The sequence below is a fragment of the Pipra filicauda genome, unplaced genomic scaffold (assembly GCF_003945595.2).
Source record: "Pipra filicauda isolate LSUMZ 115617 unplaced genomic scaffold, ASM394559v2 scaffold173_size1550139_pilon, whole genome shotgun sequence".
Lineage (NCBI taxonomy): Eukaryota > Metazoa > Chordata > Aves > Passeriformes > Pipridae > Pipra > Pipra filicauda.
This window is the reverse complement of record NW_024104251.1, coordinates 40,646-60,045: the sequence shown is the minus strand read 5'-3', so window position 1 is coordinate 60,045 and position 19,400 is coordinate 40,646. Positions and strand designations below refer to the sequence as shown.

Below are 19,400 nucleotides of genomic sequence, written 5' to 3'. Positions count from 1 at the left end.
CGCCCGGTTCCAGCCCTCCCTCCCCATCAGGATCGGTGCTGTCCGTCCCTCGCCTCCCGCGCTGCGGGGCTGGCCGGGCACGGAGAGCCTGGGACAGCACGGAACCTTTCCCGAATAGGTATCCCTGCTTTTCTTCTGCCCGGGACCAGAAGTGTCCCTGTTTCAGCTCCCGTTCCAGCCTCTCCCGTGTGCGCCCCGCGGGGGCGGTCCGGGGAGGGGCTGCCGGCCCTGGGACAGCCGCACATCGCCCGGGCCCGGCGGGGATGGCACCGGGGCCGTGACCGGAGCACCGCACCCATGCCCGGTGAGTGCCTGCGGGCGCGGGGGGACCGAGGGGAGGAGGGAGGGGGTGCCCGGCTCCTGCCGCAGCCCCGGGCCGGGCACCAGCCCCGGCCCCCGCCCGCCGGCGCTGCGGGAAAGCCCGACATCGGCTCTAACCTGTCTGTGAACTCCAAGCGCTGTTCACCTGCCCGGCCTCCTCCGGAGCCGGCTCAGGGAGCGGAGCCCGTAACCTGCGGGTCCGGGAGGCACCGCCCGGAGCACCGGCCAGGGGAGAGCTTGGCTCAGAGACAGGCACGGCCAATGCAGGGTCCAGCCCGCACCCCTGTTATTTGGTTTATACTGTACATATGCTTATACTCTAAGTGCCTTATATGGGGATTAAAATTTTTGTGGAGAACTGGCTGGTCACAACTCCAAAAGGCTTACTGCAAAGTTTAAGGAAAGCTTATTAAAAGCACATCATCAGACAGTAAGCGAAAAGGGATGCAATCCCCAAAGGAGACAGAGGATGACCATCAACATCTCCTCTGTGCTGGGATACACCTGGTACCTATTAACAGTAGACAGTCCCCAGCTCAGGCCACGCGGAGATGAAATGGTCCAACAGGTCTCTTCCATCTCCAGCTGCCATGATCCAGTACCACTGCAGAATACAATACATAATTTCTCACGATGACAGGTAGTTATTTAAAAAGATACATATTTTCTCCCTGCACACAATGGACTCAACTTATTTCAATGGTCGATTTTGTGGCTAGTGCTACATTGTGCCCTACACAACTGGATCTGTTGCTGATCTAATCAGATAAGATGGACAAAAAGTGAGCCAAATTCTCCTTACTCTTATTAAATCACAGGTAGCTTTACTGAAATGAGTAAAACTGTACCTTATCTCTACCACTGTGTAAAGTTAAAGAAAGAATTTGAGCCAATGGCTGTGGCTGTGTCATAAACTCACATCATTCTGCACTGAACAAACTCAGTACATAAAAACTCATTAACAAAGAGATTGGAAACTCATTCTCTTACACCAAAAATCAATGCACAGGTGCTGTACTATATGTTGGATTACAACACACTGAAGTTTACTGTCCTTAATAGTAAATGGTGACAAACTGGTTATGGGGGGACACAGAACTGCTGCTGAGAGCATCAAAGACTTGTGAATGAAGGGGACAAGTTAAACAAAGTTCTGTTGAGCTTGCTTGAAATGTTAACCTTTTAGACACCTCTGTCAGGCAGTAAAAGTACCAGCCATATAGACATTTGTATTGTTGATAGTGCACCTGTATGAAATAAAACATTCATTTCTGTTATGTTCAAAGGCATTAAACTGGTACATTTTTTTCTGCATCTGGCCATCTAAGCTGCAATGAAATGGCAATCTGACTGAAGACATATTTGAGCATACCCTACAAAACTAAAAGGAATAAACACACAAAATTCCCATGGTTATATGCATTTCCTCATACTGTGCATTCTTATCAAAGGAAACTAATTCACCCACATAGCACAATCAGACTTGTGTCTGTATTAATATTAACCCATACCAAATGGGTACTTGTTTCCTGTTCCTCAGAATAAGTATTGCAGTAATAGTCTGGCTGAATGCTGAAACCTGTTCAGGTCACCTGCCAGCTGCAGGGACAGCAAAGTGCCCGTTGCTGTGGCACAGCCATGAGCAGAGTGGCTGCTCCGTGGTGGTGCTGGGAGACACGAGTGATTATGTCACTCACAGGGAAGCAGCAGCCAATTCCTGCAGACAGTTAAGGCAACACACCTGGAGGGGAGCTGCAAAACTGAGTTGGCTCTGATGACGCTACCAACTGCAGGAAAATGAGTTAGGATATCTAGAGGTCTTTAAGGCACTGTGGCCAGGTTAATTTTGCAGCACAAGGTAATTACTTAAGTGTTCTGTAGCTGAAGGACATTTCATATCACTTATGGCAACAAGGCAACACTGAAAAAGATCAGTAATACGTGTATTTGCAACTCACTTGCCATACTCTTTATAGCTCTAATCAATAAGCTCCATAAAATTAGTTTTGAATTCTTATTCAAAGCTATTACTGGTGTTGACTGATTATTTTGTGCTTGTATTGTCTTTATTTACTTGTACCATCATAGAGAGATACTGCAAGGTATCTACCAAGCACAGACAGATAAAAAGGAAAAAGAAATAAAGCATAATCAGTTATATCTCCCTAAGCACAGAGAAGGGGAAAAAGGTCAATACTAGTTGTGAGAAAACACCAGGTCACTTTGCTGCTTCAGTTTCAGAGGAGACCCTGAGAATAGTCAGCACCCAGTACTCAGCTGGTCCTGAGCTGCCTCCCACGGCTGCAGAGTGGAAGATAATTCTGCAGTCTGGGCTCTTTTTCAGACAGAGGATATTCTGGTAGGATCACTTCTCAGTTGAGATCTAGTCACATCTCGATGCATCAGTACTAGTCTAGTGGGGACTGAACATAAGCGGTCTTTGCAGCCTTTCAGTGCAGCATACTCAGCAAACATGTAAAAGCAACGAACTGAGCCCATTAGCAATTATCTACCCTTAGTCTGATGAGAAATTCTCACAACAGAATTCCTCATATTCATATTAAATACATTTATTAAGTTTTTTTACTGTGAACAGCCCAAAACTCAAATTATACAAGATTTTGTTTTATGTGAAGTAATCACAATTCAGGAAACTGTGTTTAATGGATACTTAACTCTGACTTCACAGATCAGGAAACACATGCATCCTTAGAAGGAAAACAACCCATAGCTTTGCTTTGTTCCTTGTTCCAGGGTCTAGTCTCAACACAACATAGATGAATAGTTGGAAGAACAAACTAAACCAAAATAATGGAAGAACAAACCAAACAAAAATAATGGTACCTTTTGTATTAGGTGCTCCTGGCTTTTCTTCTTCTTTTGTTACACAAGCTGTAGCACTTCTGACATGCTGAGGTAAAATGCTTATGCTAAGGTAAAATGAAAGCCCAAACAATCCTTTGGGGTCTGGTTGGGTTTTTTTCCCCCTGTCTGTAGTCTCTTACCTTGCAGTCATTGCCAGCATATCTGAACACTTTCTAATCTGTCACTGCTGATGTCATCCATCTTCCAAAGATAAAAATGTGCACATGAGCTGAAGGTTTCATTTAAAAATCATTCTGGAATGTAAATCAGATAAATTTGTTAGCTTTATTATTCCTGCCTATCCCCAAAACATCTGTAACTTTGATCTTCCTATGATGCTTTATGTGCTTCTATGTTTGTATAGAGCAAGCAGTTGCTGTGGCTGGAGCTGTAATAGGAGGCATCCTTCTATTTGTTCTCATTGGAATGACTGCATACCTGCTCTGGAAAAAATTTTGCTGCCTCCTTTCTTATGAAAAGCTCACCAGTTCTGTCAAAACAACAAATGTAAATGCCTTTTTTCAGGATCAGATAAATCCTGAAATGCAACTGAAAAGCACAAGGTACCTATTTTCATTTTGTTTTTAAAGCATACACTACTGGTACTTTATTTCAACTTGTCAAATCTCAAACGAGGGGGTGACCTAATATGTGTATGTAAGAAATAAATAAGACTCCTACATTATGTGAAAACATCAGTCATGTTCTGTTTTGTTTCTTTAGAAAATGAATAATTTTACTATGAAAGCAACGATTATTTCTGATTTATGTAAAAGAAATACTACATTCAAATGTAATTGGTGCATGGCTAGGTTCTTTTGTTACCTAGACAAATTCACCTATCTTCCAGAGTCATTCCTGGTGGTCTCATAATGAAGCATCCAAGAACCAAACAACAGGACTTCAGGAGGGAGGGAGACTCCTTAGAAAGTTAGTTACCAGGGCTTTTGGGCTCTAAACCAAGAAGCTGCAGTTAATTCTTATTTTCCTTTGAAAGATAAATTCTAAAGGAAAAGAAAGAGGGATAGAGAGGAATCTGTCTGAAGAACTGAGACCTAATGTGACTCACTGGATATTTATGCATTAAATCAACAAAATCAATTGCAAAACAATGGATATTTATAATTTTTACCTATGCATCTCTGTAGAATTTTTACAAAATTGTGTGAAAAGAACAGTAAAGTTATTACTATTACCAAGTTTGGTTTCCATATTTAAACCAGAACAGTCAATAGCTGCTGTTGTCTTGAGCAGATCCAGGAGTGTTCCATTTATCATTCCACCAACACTGCATGGGAGAGACTGGATTAACCTGACAAATGAAGAACAAGTTCAGGAAGACAGTGACCCCTACATGATCCCTCAGTCTGGGCCACGGTCATCATTTCATTCTTTGGGTATGGCACTGAAAAAATGGGACTCTCCTTAAGGGTATTCCTTTAATGGGTTAACTTGATTATTATGAGTCATATTTATTGGGGGCACATTAGACATAGTGTTACACAGTACAAGCCCTAAACACTATATGTGTGTGTATAGATATAGATAGATAGATAGATAGATAGATAGATAGATATAGGAATTGAGCAAGAACAGAGCCATTCTGGTCCCAGTGCTGTGGTACCTTGCACATATGGCAGACAAAGCAATCTCTCCTCCCATGTTTTGTAAAGGCCCAACACGAGTGTAGCTCAGCAAGTGTCTTATTGTTGTTCCCAGAAACAGCAGTGACCAGTTGCAGACTGAAACAACAAATACCTAAAACTATCTACATACAGTCACAGGAATAAAAGAAAGAAAAGTGGTGCAGCCTTACAACTACTCCTCCAAATTTGAGGAAAAGAGAAATAAAATATGAAATTACACCAAAAATTATTGTTAATTAAGAGACTAATGTGATTTCCCCTAATACATTGATTATAAAAATGTTGTATGGTCTTGAGACTAATCTCGTTTTTTACAAGGTGCTTGTTTTTTATTTCATGAAGCTGGAGCTTACGTTGTAGGGACCATTAACCCAGAGCTGTACAAGTTTCCTGAAGACAAAAGTGAGACGGATTTTCCTGATGGCAACATCGGCCGCCTCTGGTTCTCCATAGAATACGAGCAGGAGTCAGAGAGGCTCCTGGTCTCCTTGATCAAAGTCAGAAAGCTGCAGCCTCCTGCTGATTCCTGCAGTCCATTTGTGAAAATCTACTTGCTGCCTGATGAAAGAAGCTGCTTGCAGTCCAAAACAAAACGTAAAACACTTAACCCGCAGTTTGATGAAAACTTTGTTTTTCAGGTACTTTTTAACGAAGCAGATTTTTGTTAGAAAATATTAACCTGTCAAACTACAGTAGTTTGTGGAAAATTAACATTCACAACACTTCTGACAAGATAGAAGTTGCTTCCACCAGAGATGGGATATTTTACTGAGGCTTTTGGAGATCCTGAGCTACAGAAGTGTGTGGCTCCAGAACTGATCTTACTTGTGCTCTGCACCAAAGTTAAGGATTCCAGGACTTGCCCTGGGAATGATGAAAATTCCAGTTTGAATGGCTGAGCAGTTCAGCCCAGCAGCTCTGGAAGTCCAGAAGCAGCCAATACTGATCTAATGCTTTCATAGCTTTTAGTTTCTTTGCTGTGGAAGTGGGGTAGACACTAGAACTTATCTGGTATGCTATTTGTACAGTGTTGTAAAGAGTGGCTCCCCCCATGCTAAGAGGCTTTCAGCAGATGTCACAAGACAAAAGCTTTAAAACCAGAAAAAGTTTGTGTTTCAGACAACTGAAAAAATAAATGTTTACAGATTTGTAGACATTTGTGTCTGAAAGTGAATGCATCATATAACACTAGATCTGTATGAGCTGAAAAACCACCAACTAACTTCATATTTTTCAAATAAACTCATTCTATTTTAGCTTGCATCTTGACTTCTGCATAGCTAAAACTTCAGGCAAATTAAGAAAGTGAACTTCAAATAATTAAAGGAAATCTCCACCTACCTTCAACATACTTTGAAAAATTCTTCCTTTGAAGTCATGCTAGAATAGAAAAGTGCCAGATATTTTATAATTATTAATAAAGTCTTCCTTTTCCTGTACAGGTTTCCAGTAAAATGTTGCTCCAAAGGACTCTGAAATTTTTGGTTTATCATGTTGATAAACACAAGAAGCATCATCTCCTAGGACAAGTTATCTTCCCACTAAAAAATGAAGTATTAACTGATGACAACAAACTAGTCATATGGAGAGATCTGGAGAAAGAAAACCTGGAGGTATGTGGTACCACACTGCTTGGCATTGTGGAACTTCTGTCATCTTGCAAGTGTTGGAGGGATACAGCTGAAGTAGAAGCATGTTCTATCAAGGACATCAAATGAAAAAGTATTTGATAAACATTTGGAATCAGAATCCCCATCTTACCAACCTGCAGATCCACAACTGCTATAAAGGGATTACCCAATTTCTCAGAAACAGTCACATGAGTTAGGAGGTAGTTACATAGGAAAGCACCTTTTCCTATTTGCTTCTGTTTTGAATTACTAAGAGCAGAAAAAAAAAAAGCAGGAGAGGCAAGGAAATAGGCAGAACCCAGAAGAGAGCATACTTCAAAGGTTTAGGAAGGCTGATTAACTGATTACATCAAATGCCACAATGGCATAAATAAAGCCATTACAATTCCCTCACATCCCTTAATGTGACAGAAACCATTACTGTGAAAAAGGCTTTTTCTCCCCATTTGTCCATGCGACCACAGTTTTTCAGATATATCTGACAAGTGGTGTTCTGCTTCCCAAGCCTCCTTCAGAGTATGGTGATATCCAGTTCTCCCTGAGCTACAATGACTACCTGGGCCGTCTCACTGTAGTGGTTCTGAGGGCAAGGGGATTAAAACTCCAGGAGGAGAGCCATGCTGTTGGTAAGTGTGATTTCCCCTCTGCTATCAGCTCCAGAATTCCTGTTTTAATTTGCTCCTTCCTCATCTGTCCACCCAGGCTTGTGCTGAGTGACTCTGGAAAGAACAAATAAACATCTCAGTGATTTAACATGAGTGGAAACAAGCCATATTTTGCTACTGGGGTAATTGGATTTTGATAGCTTAGTTCTGCTATGTTTGGGATTTGTTTCATAATAAATGGTTTGTCTCATGTCATCAGTGGCAATTTTTTTCTCCTGTTTTAGTACAGAGAGCAACATCCCTTTGCTGCACTCCAACGTAGAGAAAGCAGTACTGCAGGGGATACTGACATGAAAAGATTTGCCTCAGGTCAAATTCCCAGAGGTAACAGCTGCAGGACAACTCCTGATGCTAAACAGCTGCCCTGGGAAGAACTGAAGTGAGAAAAAATTCCCATTTTAGGACAGCCTGGCTTTTCAAAGGACCATGGCACCGAGTCACATTTTCCTCCCTTTCTGCAGTGGGGGTTTTTCTGATATGTCATACTCATGTCCTTGGTCTCTGAGATTACCTCAAAATGCTCTTTAAAATCTAAACACTCAAAACAAAAACAGGCAGCAGAAAATTTCAGGTTGCTTTGGATCTCATTGTCAAAGACCTACTGAATAAGACCATAACGCAATACCGGTCCCCCTCAGGAAGCAAGGCAAAATTCTGTTGCTCTTGGCATGTGTCCCCCACAATTTTTGTAATATTCTTTAAAAGAAAGAGGAGAGATCATTGATCTCTTCCTCAAATTTTCTACAGAATCCCTCACCACAGGTCTGGGTGACTGTGAGAATCTGTTCACCTGCAGCACACCCAATGCGAGCACAGGCTGCATCTCTGGCATGTGGCTTCTCCCTCACGGCCTCCCTTGTGTTGGCTTAGACAGCCACCTGATCACACACCCGAAAATAACTGCTGACTGAACAAACTAAGCCTGCAAAAAAGGCTCCACCAGATGAAGGGAAGGCATAGAAATATAAGATCAAGGACGCAGGGTAAGGATGTGACTGCTCATTTTAACAGCTCTTGAATTGGAAAGTGCACTGCGGAACTGCACCCTCAGTGCTTTGTGTGCTCCCTGCTCAAATGTTATGCATTGCCATGCTGTCATGTGAATCCCTCATGATCTGATTTGATACCTGATATTGAATCCTGAAGGGAAGAAATTCCTTAGGCCATCTCCCAACTGCTTCTCACGTATTTTTCTTCTTGAATTTCTTTTTCTCCAAGGTGTGTACGTCAAAGTCTCACTGATGAACCATAACAAATTCATCAAAAGTAAAAAGACAGCAGCTGTTCTGGGAACTGCCAATCCAGTGTATAATGAAACCTTCAGTTTCAAGGCAGATCAGACGGAGCTGGATACAGCAAGCCTGAGTCTATCTGTGCTCCAGAGTATCAAGGGAGAAAGTAAGCTACATAAATTATTACAGTCAAGTTGTCATAAATCTCTTACAAACTGGAGACATGTTTAAACCTGGGAGGAACTAATTCCTTTTCAGCAATAATCATAAAACGTATAAGATTTTTGGGGTATTTCACAGGCTGTTTCTTCAAAAAGCAGAACAACTTATTTGCAGTTAAGCATATGTCTCCTTCAGAGGTTAAAGATAAATTTAACAGAGGGTGAATAAAATAACCACAGACCAGTCATTGTCAGTACAAGGTGCTGAACTTTTTTTTGTATTATTTCAGTATCCTATTAAAACAAGCTTACGCAATTATTCTGTGAACATTTGTGGGTAATCCTCAACCTCCAAAATTTTGAAGCCATTCACTCTAGCTAACCAAATTTGAAAGTGATAGGAATTTTAATTATCCCAGCAGTTCATGCAGTGAGAAAGAAGAAAGAGATTAGCAACATCCCCATTCCCTGGCAGAAAACTTGATACGTGAGGCCACCTCTTACTAATTGTTACAAGAATCCATTAAGGATTCTCTAAGGAGTTCCACTTGGAGAAGTAAATCAGAATTCAATATTTCCACTGCTCACAAGAACGTCTTCCCTGCAGTGCAAATATGATCTTGATAATGTAACATTAACAGCCTCATTTAGATTCACACACTCCTAAAGAAAATTCCTTTAGGTGAGATTTTGGGGAGGTACTTTGGCTTTGAGGATTGATGAGAACTAGAATCAGCACTTGAGTCTTTCATCATTTTCACTCACAGACAGCTAAATGCTTTACAAACTATTCTGAAGTTCATGCCAGACAAGTTCGAATCATTTCCCCCATTCACAGCTGAAAAGTCCAGGTGTGAAGAAACAATTTGCTCCTTGGCAGAGGGTGGTCAGTGGCAGTCCACATACTGTGCCTCCAAGCTGTCTCAGTAACTACATTTATTCATTCCCAAGCCAGAGCACCATATGAATCCTACTGAGGGTGCTGATGCCCAAAACTAGGGCAAACTTCCACAGTAAACTTCAGGTAGAGGAGCTGGGCAGATAGAGATCTTTGTGCCTTGAACACAGTCTAGTTTAAGTGCAGGCCTGCATCGACTAAGTACACACTTACTGCAGTACCTGAGTCTCAGCAGGTAGAAACTACAGAACCTGAAATCCAGCATGAATTCCTTGACAAATATTTTGGTTTAGTGACTTTCAGAATATGCATAACCCAGAGAAATATAAGTTAATATGCAAATTTAGGCAAGGATTTCATTACTAACTGCTTATTTTTTTTCCTAGAAACACTTCTGCTAGGACGAGTAGTAGTTGGGCCTTTCATGTACACACGTGGCAAAGAACTTGAACACTGGAATGAAATGATCAGCAAGCCCAAGGAGCTGGTTAAACGATGGCATGCTCTCTGCCACAGCATGTAGGCAGTACTGATAAAAAAACCAACCTTAAATTGGAAAAGCTCTTACTATCTTTCTTATCTAAAGGGTACAAAAATATTTGCTAAGATTTTGTATTCTAAGTAGACAATAATAAAAGAATTGAATTATTTCCTTAACCAAACAAAAATAAAAGATTTGGTCCCTGGTAGGCTGGAACTCTTCCCTTTTCAAAATGTATGTTCACTTTATATAACACACAGCAGAGTAAACAAAACACAAAGCCAAACACGATCTCCCAGTATTAGTTATTTTGATTAGTAAGTTCCACTTCTTGGTCATGAGTTCTGTGCACAAATGATCACCCATCATGTGGATAGAATCCAAAATGACCTAAAAATTTTCAGTGATGACACCAGGCCTAACTGCCCATACATTGCATTAACACAGGCAGAGTGGCTTCACCAAAAAGGGTGGGAGCCCAGTAAGATGCCAAAACTGACAAACCCAACTAATAAATTTACAGTTTATTCAAAATAGCAGCATTATATTTAAAACCTCTTTTGATTAGGAAGGGTGGAAGGAACTGTTTATGGGTCAGAAACCCAGAAGCACCTGTTTCCCTCAGCACAGTGTATTTCTTGCAGTTCAATGTTTTCACCTGACCCCAACATACACCACTCTGTGTTGGCACAAGCATAGAAGTCATGAAGTCACAAGTGACTGGAGGTTTCCATGAGTATTGGAATACTCTGAGAACATAAGAAAAGGACCTGTCCTGCCCTTCTATATTTCCCTCTAAACATGTCTCTGCTGGAGACAGCGCACTGATTTAAAGAATCTTGGGTTTGACCTGGTATGACCATTCTAACATTGAAAATCCAATTAGCTTAAGCCCCCAAGGCATATATCTGTTTTAGCAGTAGAGTTATCTTTGTTAAGTAAATTACTCTTCCATAAAGTAATTTGGAGCAATTATTCTTAATCAAAATAAAATAGAACATTCTTCTCTTCTTGATTGTTCACTGGGGACCTGAACTCTGTGCCTTTCACACTGTACAGTCATAAGCCAGCCAGACTGACTACTGCAACAAAATATTTTGTACAACTGTGTTCCAAGAGGATCATAATCTCTACAGCTGAAATAAAACCAACTTCCTTTCAAACAGGATACAATAGTAATTAATTAAATATATTAAAAAGATGAGACTTCTTTGGAGAGATGAGAATGCTTTCCCTTTTCAATAATATTGTTATTATCTAAAGGAAATATTATGAATGAGAAGATATCACAGAGTAATTGTAAGATAACAGACTTCCCTGATCCACCATCTGAAATGTTACATGGTACCCTCAGTCTGTCTTGCTAACTGCACCCCTGGATACAAGATGAGCCTAGATGCATTACATTAAAACTGAATTATACAAAGTGCTCAACCCTAATTATATCTTGGCTAAACGAGTTACACCAGCACCCTCAACCCCAATGAGCTGTTTTCAAATTTTAGTCCTACAAAACTACCGTAAACCAATCTGATAAGCAACATGTTTGATCTGGGAAGGAAAACTGTACAGTTATGCACTTTACATTAATATAATAAAACAATTTCATGGAAGAAATTTTTTCCTTCATTACTTAAATAATATCAATAAAGATCTTAAAAGCAACCTGTTAGTAATGTTTCAGACAGCTGGTTTACTAGTTTGTGCAGGAATATGCATGGAATGTACAGTCCCTATTAACAGGTCGTCTGACTTGATGTACAGTATCGTCCATGTAATTAAAAAATGCACTGTACTAATGTGATTCTCTTTCCTTTGTGCTTCTTACATATTAAAGTAACAATGCTTCCAGCTTGTATGTTCAATAATTCCAGCTAAAGTAATGAGGAAACATATTTAAATGCACTAACCAGCCAATCCAAGTGAAGTAAATGAGAAAGACCCTTTTTGACTCTTCCTGAACAAGAACTATTTGAGTAAAGCAAGAGACATTATAAGGAGCTACAATACAGTATTATTGTCAAACTATGTAGCAATTATTTTTACCTACTGCTTGAGACTTAAATTGAGATGAAGGAAGAGGAATGATTACAAGACTGCTCAGTGCCCACCAGAAGTACCTTTCCTCTAAAAAATGTTAAATTTTTACAAAGATGCATAGCACAGAAAACCCCAAGAAACATACAACAAATAAATGCAAGATCATAGAAAATGTGACAGCTTCCTCAATTCTTCCCATTACTATTGACAAGTACAGGGATTTCTCAAGCTCTGCAATAAATCTAGCACATAAGTTCATGAAAGTACAACCCCATCTGATGACAGTGAGCAGCAATTCACCACCATTGTAGAACAAACACGAATAATGGTGACATTCTTGATCTAGGGAACAGGATCCTGGAGAAGCCCTACCACTACTCAAGCAGAGTATTTATTTATAAATCCTTTTTGGATCACTCTTACCTCTTTCTCCCAATTACAATGATATCTATACTATTCTTTTAGAAAGCCTAATGATCACTGCCATCTGCACTCATCTATCCTTCCTCTAAGGAAATGAGAGACCAGATATGAAAATCACTTGCTCCTAAACATTCTGAAAGCAGCAGCTTGATGAAACCGAAGGGGAGAAAGATGCACCGCAGGTGATAGAGCATCAGAGAGCTCCTTCAGAAGAAATATCTGTGCCAGGCACAGAAAGTAAAGTGACTTCCTCTTTGAAAGGTAGGGAGAAAAGTCTGGAGTAGTAAACACAAGGCAGCAGGACCTATAACTTTTACACAGAATTATTAAAATGAAGATAGGAACCAAACTATGGCATCATGTTTGCAGCTTGGATTTCAAGAAGGAATGCTGTTAAACACGAGTCAGAGGGGCAATCTGCAAAACCCTGAGAAGAGAATGAGGCAGTTGGGTCCCTGGCAGCTGGAGAGACCTAAGCCCAGTAGATGGAACTTGGTGGTTACCCACACAGAGCTCAGCAATCCAGAGGGCATGACTTCTGCCCCAAGGCATCAAATCAACCCACTGAGACTACACATTGACAGGATATAAAACAATCTTTAGGGTTTCTCTAATGCAATTGATGACTGCTTCTCACGAGTCTTACTAAACTCAAAATGCTCAAGCAACCAACCACAACATCAAACCAAAAGACATAACTAAGTCACAGATAGCATACAGAATCAGACAAACAAAAATCTTATAACTAAAATATTACTGAATTCTGTCTGCCTTCCTCTAATCTTCCAGATCTGAGGAAAATTCAGTCTCTCAATTGTAGTGAACTTTTCTGAGGAGAAAAAGGCAAACACATACCCAGGAAGAGTTTATTAAGATAAAAATACAGGTATAAAAATATACTTTATGACAATTCACCAGTATTACAGCAGTAGTATATACTATTAGCACATATTCCATATCAGTCCTTTAGGTGGTTTTGCTTTTTTCATAAGTTAAGATTAAAGTCCTTTATTGTAATTTTTTAAAAAATATTTGCTTCCTTCACCTAACTCGTTTTTCTTCTGATTACCATCTGTGTGTTCTTACGGTCTTTGTTACTCAGTTACCGCAGAGGTCAATACTTCAAAGATCAGGATGAAAATTTAGCAGATGGAAATCCTTTTGCAAAGGGTAGCTGTTCTCATCTAGCACAAAATGGCTCCTGATTTCCAACAAATAGGATGCTTCTGTATCTGTTAGCAGCGAATGACACAGATCTGCTACTACTGTGCTGTAGGTTATATCTGAGGAGGGCACTGCAAAAGACAACAATTCAATTTACACTTGATTTTCACAATAGCACCTAGCATTCAAGTTCTACCTCCATAAAAGCTCCACTGAATCACTGGAAATGCAGTTCAACATCTGAGTAGAAAATTAGCTTTTATTTTTAATTATGTTTTAAAAACAATGAGCTGAGCCTGTTTCTCATAAACTGTTAACATCTGTGAATCACATAAAATGCCTCTCAGGTCAAATAGGATGTATCAAGTGAAGCTTGTCTGAACCACTTCTCAGCGTTTCACATCTTGAAAGCATGTCAGCTATTTATAAAAACTGCTAAAAGATTCTATTTTGCCTATAAGGAATCCATTTAGCTATTGAATATTTAGCTATATAGTTACACCTATTTAGTTATATAGTAAATGTTCACAGCATCTCGCCTCTTGTAGCTGCCACCTGTACTCTGAACTTCTTTCTCGGACAGCAACTGAAATATTCTCTGATGTTGGTTGTTGGCTTGTTTTTTCTTTTAAACTGTCAGTAACTAAAAATTTTGATTCCGATGTCAATTTGCTGCCCGTTTCTATCATAAATAATTCATGAAACAGTACCTAGTAATCTGTTCAGCCAGTCTGCAGGAATATTGAGGAAGATTTTTTCCATCAACTCAGACACGACGTGAACATAAATTTCATATCCTTCATCTTCTACTGTCATCAGAGCAGGTCTAGATCAGAAAACAAAAGTCTCTTGAAAGACAGCTGCTACATTTTGGGTTTTTTATTGAAGCAAAATTTCTGAAAGTAAGACAATTTAATATTACTCTGCAACATAACACCAAGAACTCTAAAACCAAGAAAACCTCTATGCGCTCATCTGTCAAATCTGTAGCACTGGAATCAGTTTGAGGTGTATATACTGAATTTACTACTCAATGTTAAAGTAACTTCTAAAGTAAGCCTTACTTTAAGACAACTGCTGAAAAAAATGCTTTATGACTTGTCTTCCTTGGAAGACAATGAGAAATGCACTGTTATTTATAAGTGTTACTTATGGCTCTGAACTTTAAGTATAAATGTTTATATCTAAGTATATGTACCTACAAATATACAATGTGTACATAACATATTGAAATGCAAAGTAGGGAGATGAGCTTAGGTGGATCATTTGGAATTGTATCATCTGTATCAACATCACCCAATATAATCTGTCTTAATACATCACTTTATAGCCACATAATACCAGGGTACATCACTTGTACCATGACAAATACCAAATGATTTCACAAACCACTAAACAAATTAAAAAAATCCTTCACTGGAAATATTACTAAGGTGATACATTCTTATTAATCTAATCGGAGCAAAATTTCAGTGTAAAAATGACAGGCTTTTCTCTGAAAAAGTTGGGCATGGAAGTTCCACCAGCTGTGTTCACATGCTGAGAGTACAAACATCACAAATCCATCATTTTTCTACCACCTTTTGTGAAGAAGCAAATTGAGGTCCTTCAGGCCCACTGAGAGTCTATAATCTTATGAAAGAGCGTGGGAACCTTTCCAGTTAAGAAAAAAAACCTCTTCACACTTAATCCTCCCTGATAGGAAAACAAACAGCATATAAACTTAAAGATGCAAGACCATTTTGCTTAGAGGAAAAATACTAATTCCCTACCTTGTTAGATAAAGAGGATATTAGTATTTAAGTCAATGATTCATTAAACTCACTATGAAAGAGTTTAGAAAGAATTTGAGAAAGAATTTAGATAGAAAATTTACATATTCTACGATTCTGTTACATCCATGACCGTCTCAGTTAACATTCTCTAGCTACACATCTTTTAAGTCACTGTGATACATTTTGAAAGCCCAAGATAAATTTAAAAATTGAACAATTAGTTAATAACAATGTTCCTACATCAACTGGATAGGCTTAGTTTATTTTCTCTAAGTGTGAATGTATGTGTCTCACAGTGCCATCTGGTGATAACTCAGTATTTCTGCTCTCTGAGAATGCTGATTGAAAACATTTATCAATGTTATTTCTGCAAGGCCAAAACTGATTATTCAGTTTAAAAATATGGTTCTGCATTCACACGATTTCAAACTCAGACTGGACTCTTAAGTTTTCCTTTGGTCCTCAAGCTTCTACTCCATCTTAGCTTCATCTCACGCAGTACTGGGTAAACATCATTTCTGTATGACATAGTACTCAAAGAAATTAAAAAGTTACAATTTAAACTAAGAATATCACACACAAATAACGACAGTATAATACAGCAATTCAGGAAAAACTCTTTGAACATTCACTTTCACTTAGAAAGACAAGGACTGCTTACCACACCTTAAATAAAGAATTTTATATATAGGGGAACTTAAAATGGAGAAAGTTGCAGTTTACTTCCCTAATAGTAAATAGTATTTTAGCTTTATTTTGTTTACCTGTAGAATTTTTTTACTTTGTTGTATGGCAAACATCTAATACATTGCTTGTAGATCATGTTCTCATCTGCCTGCAGTTCCAAACCACATTTGGCACAACCTGAATATGTAATCATAGGCAGAGAAGCCAAAACACACTCCAGTGAAGTGTCAGCAGAGAAGATGAGTTGCTTGTACTGACCAGTTGAAATGGTAAACTTCAATTCTAAGATATGGGCTTTCACTTGAATCACTCCTACAAAAACAAGTTCAATCAAATATGAATTCAGTTTTATTTATAACTGAAAGCAAAAGCAAGAGCTGCAGCTGATTCAAAACCAACATCACTATCAATAAAACTTTCTGCCTTTTTTTCCCTTTAGTAACACATGCTCATATTTTTAGAGATATTTTATGTAAGGAAAAATCACTGTGGTTAAATACTATTTTAAAATGTATAAAAGTACATTTTAATACTACATTTTCAGGTAGTATTGTCGTAGATGCCTCTACAGAAGTGCCTGAATAAGACAACAAAATTGTGCAGATAATTTCCAAGTGATTTTCTTTCCACTAATTCAGAGACACTGAAAATCACAGCTTTAACAACTTAGCTTTCCTGTATTTTAACATAAACCACAGTTAAATGCTGCAACACCAACTTTAGTTACTTCCTATAATTTAACACCAACCTAGCAATCTTTTAGGTTTATCTGGGAGGAGGTGACTGTGTAAAATGTTTTCTTTGTTCTTTTGTAAGAAGTTTTCAATAGCAGTAGCTATTTTACTCTTGATTTAGAGAGTTCTAGTTTTGGAGAAATACTATTTGACAAGCTTTCAGTGATTAATCATTTAATTACAAGGCTGGTTGGAGTGGATAACTAAAGTCAGCATTTCTCCCTATGTTCCAAAGCTGTCTTTGTATGGTACCACACACCCCGCCTATCTCACCACTGGGTTCATGAGATGAAGGCTGCATCAGTTTGGTTGAGTAGTGAGCAGCAGCCTCCAGAATAAATTCAGACTCCCAAAGCTGTGCTACCTTAAAACATAAGCATTTTACTTCACCAACAGAGCATCTATTCTGCTTAGTTAAGCATTGCACAAGAGACTACAGAACTACGGATAACAGTTACCTGAGCATTTTTCCTCCAAGTGTGCTGAGAGCTTTGTCAACTGCATGAGGGATGTTTGGCTTTTCTGAAACTTTTCTTTAAATTCAATTGCCCTTTTGTCATCATCAAACAAGCACTCACAGGATGACCATGGAGTTGTGTGCAGTTCCAAGTCACCTGAGACAGAACTACGTTGGACCAGAAGGTATTTGAAGTCCCATATGTGATCTATTGAACAAAAAAAGCAAACAGAAGAGTTTATTTTCTTATGCTGTGGCTAATTTAAAGCAAGCCAAGGTCACTTACAAGTTTTAGCATTTTCCTATTTTGGATTAGAGTCTGATTTTTGGTGGTAACATGCTACAACTTCAGGCCCATGAAAAATGCACTGTCAGATGCACTGTTTTACAGTGAAATACTTCCAAAAAATTGTCTGAGCATTCATCTAGTTTCATGCACCTCATATCTGACTAGAGATCTTGCAGCCCTCAAGAACTGAGTACGCTTCAGTCCAAAGGAATGTTTCAGGCAGTAACACTACAGCAACCCCGAGGGAAAATCTAAACAGGAGGAAACAGACACTTGGCAAGAGGGGATACATGGAAATAAGGGACAGAGTCTAACTAGGGAACAAGATTTGGCTGACACCTGAATTAAACTATTACTGACATCTTCAACATTCCCCTGTTGACTAAAAATCTATCAGAAACGTGAGTAAACTATAAGTTTACAGAAATGTATTTAATGAAATACATCTTTATTTTTTGGCAATCTAAACCAGGTGAGTGTAAATCATGAACTGAATGTCTGATGACTGTGTACTGGAAGTCCAAACTGATTTTTAGCAAGAGATGAAAAATAAATGATATTTAGATGTCTCCATACCTTCCTCTACAAGACTAAGGAGTTCCTAATCTGCTCATACAACCAGTAAACACATAGCAGAGCTGTGGTACAACTCCTGCCAAGGACTTTGTGGACATCGTGGTTCTCCTGTAGCCCACTCACACTATTTAGCTGCTGTACTGTGTATGCTCTAGTATCCTGTGAATTTATCTTTTTGGCTATCTTACTGGAATCAAATGTTCATGGTTTGTACACAGTTAAGTATTTGAACAATCCCTCATCTTGAATTTCAAATAATCATTTAATCATAAAAATGCCAACTGCCAGATGCACAGAACACTAGCTAGAGAATAAGACACAAGGTTTACAAACACAAACAATACTACAGAGATCTACATGTTATACTTTTCCATTCTAAGCATCAGAGAATGATATATTGTTGTGTCTAATAAATTACCTTTGGTATCCTCTTTTGGCAGCTACCAAAAAAAATCAAATTCTATATTTTTAAAAGTAATATTCTAGATGACTGAATTCTGTAAGATTTCTAAGCACCTAACAAACAGTATACACCTGCTAACACTCAAGCATGCACAAAAATAAGAGCCATGTAGGCATTACATAGAAAAGTTATTGCTTGAATTGGACCATTTTCTTCAAGTAGTTTAAAAGGTTAGGTCTTGCAGTTAAAATGATTTCCAGGAATGGAGATTACTTATAAATTGAAGTAGAACTGGCAGAATTCAGAGTGTCAGAATTTAACAGGTAAAGATTCACTATGAAGTTGTTTAACCTTTATGGATTTTATCTTGTACTGTATGAAAACTGGCTTTTTAGGCAGGCATATTCAGCATTTCAAGTAATACACCATTTACTTCCTAAGTGTATTCATTGATCAGAAGCATAAACTGAAGTTATCAATTTAACAAAAACCTACTTTCACTTATTTTTAAAGAACAAAGCCAGGAAAAAGTCAGAATTTGGTAAGTCAGTCACTGCTGAAACACAAGCTATGTAATTAATTAATTAATGCAAGAGATAGTTTTAGGCAGTTACAGCCAGACTAGACTGCAAGACCATTCGGATATAAAGCCTGACACTGCAGCAAGGTGGAAAGCAGAGAATGAACATCAGAAGAAGAAAAAAACAGCAATTCATGCTAAACTTGACATCGATAAGGAAGACCCAGCAAAACTGGTAATAGTTAACACTCATGGTTTTTAATAGTTAGATAACCAGGCACTAGTGCATCTTGTCTCTAGATTCAAATTTTTAAATATTTATGTCTTCTCGGTCTTCTAAGGTAAGTGCATTCAAATTCTGCTGCTGATGGCATTGCTCCTAAACAGAGTAGACATGTTAGAATTGCTATCAGATATGTTACCCTTGCAAGG

General features: G+C 38.8%; 2 protein-coding genes across 12 annotated transcripts in view; one reads left to right on the top strand and one right to left on the bottom strand.

The window, feature by feature from the left end:
* The first annotated feature begins 2 nt into the window (after positions 1 to 2).
* On the top strand, positions 3 to 10,108 carry LOC113987662 (synaptotagmin-15). 5 transcript variants are annotated; one of them, XM_027720645.2, is made up of 8 exons: positions 3 to 304; positions 3,551 to 3,749; positions 4,441 to 4,583; positions 5,175 to 5,470; positions 6,275 to 6,445; positions 6,969 to 7,089; positions 8,347 to 8,526; positions 9,806 to 10,108. In XM_027720645.2, the coding sequence occupies exons 1-8, from the start codon at positions 298 to 300 to the stop codon at positions 9,940 to 9,942; spliced, it is 1,254 nt and encodes a 417-aa protein (XP_027576446.1). In that variant the 5' UTR covers positions 3 to 297; the 3' UTR covers positions 9,943 to 10,108. The 5 variants fall into 5 exon arrangements, with proteins under 5 accessions (XP_027576446.1, XP_027576445.1, XP_039235657.1 ...); XM_027720644.2 differs by having other exon boundaries at positions 5,151 to 5,470; XM_039379723.1 differs by lacking the exon at positions 3,551 to 3,749 and having other exon boundaries at positions 27 to 304; positions 5,151 to 5,470.
* Positions 10,109 to 13,215: 3,107 nt separating this feature from the next.
* SHLD2 (shieldin complex subunit 2) overlaps positions 13,216 to 19,400 on the bottom strand; it is a 33,834-nt gene continuing 27,649 nt past the window's right edge. For all 7 annotated transcript variants that reach the window (XM_039379718.1, XM_027720635.2, XM_039379720.1 and 4 more), the window contains 4 exons: positions 17,182 to 17,388; positions 16,067 to 16,301; positions 14,238 to 14,353; positions 13,216 to 13,658 (listed from right to left, as the gene is read on the bottom strand). In XM_039379718.1, the coding sequence (XP_039235652.1) occupies positions 13,486 to 13,658; positions 14,238 to 14,353; positions 16,067 to 16,301; positions 17,182 to 17,388 (731 nt within the window). In that variant the 3' untranslated portion in view covers positions 13,216 to 13,485. The remainder of the gene's footprint in view (positions 13,659 to 14,237; positions 14,354 to 16,066; positions 16,302 to 17,181; positions 17,389 to 19,400) is intronic.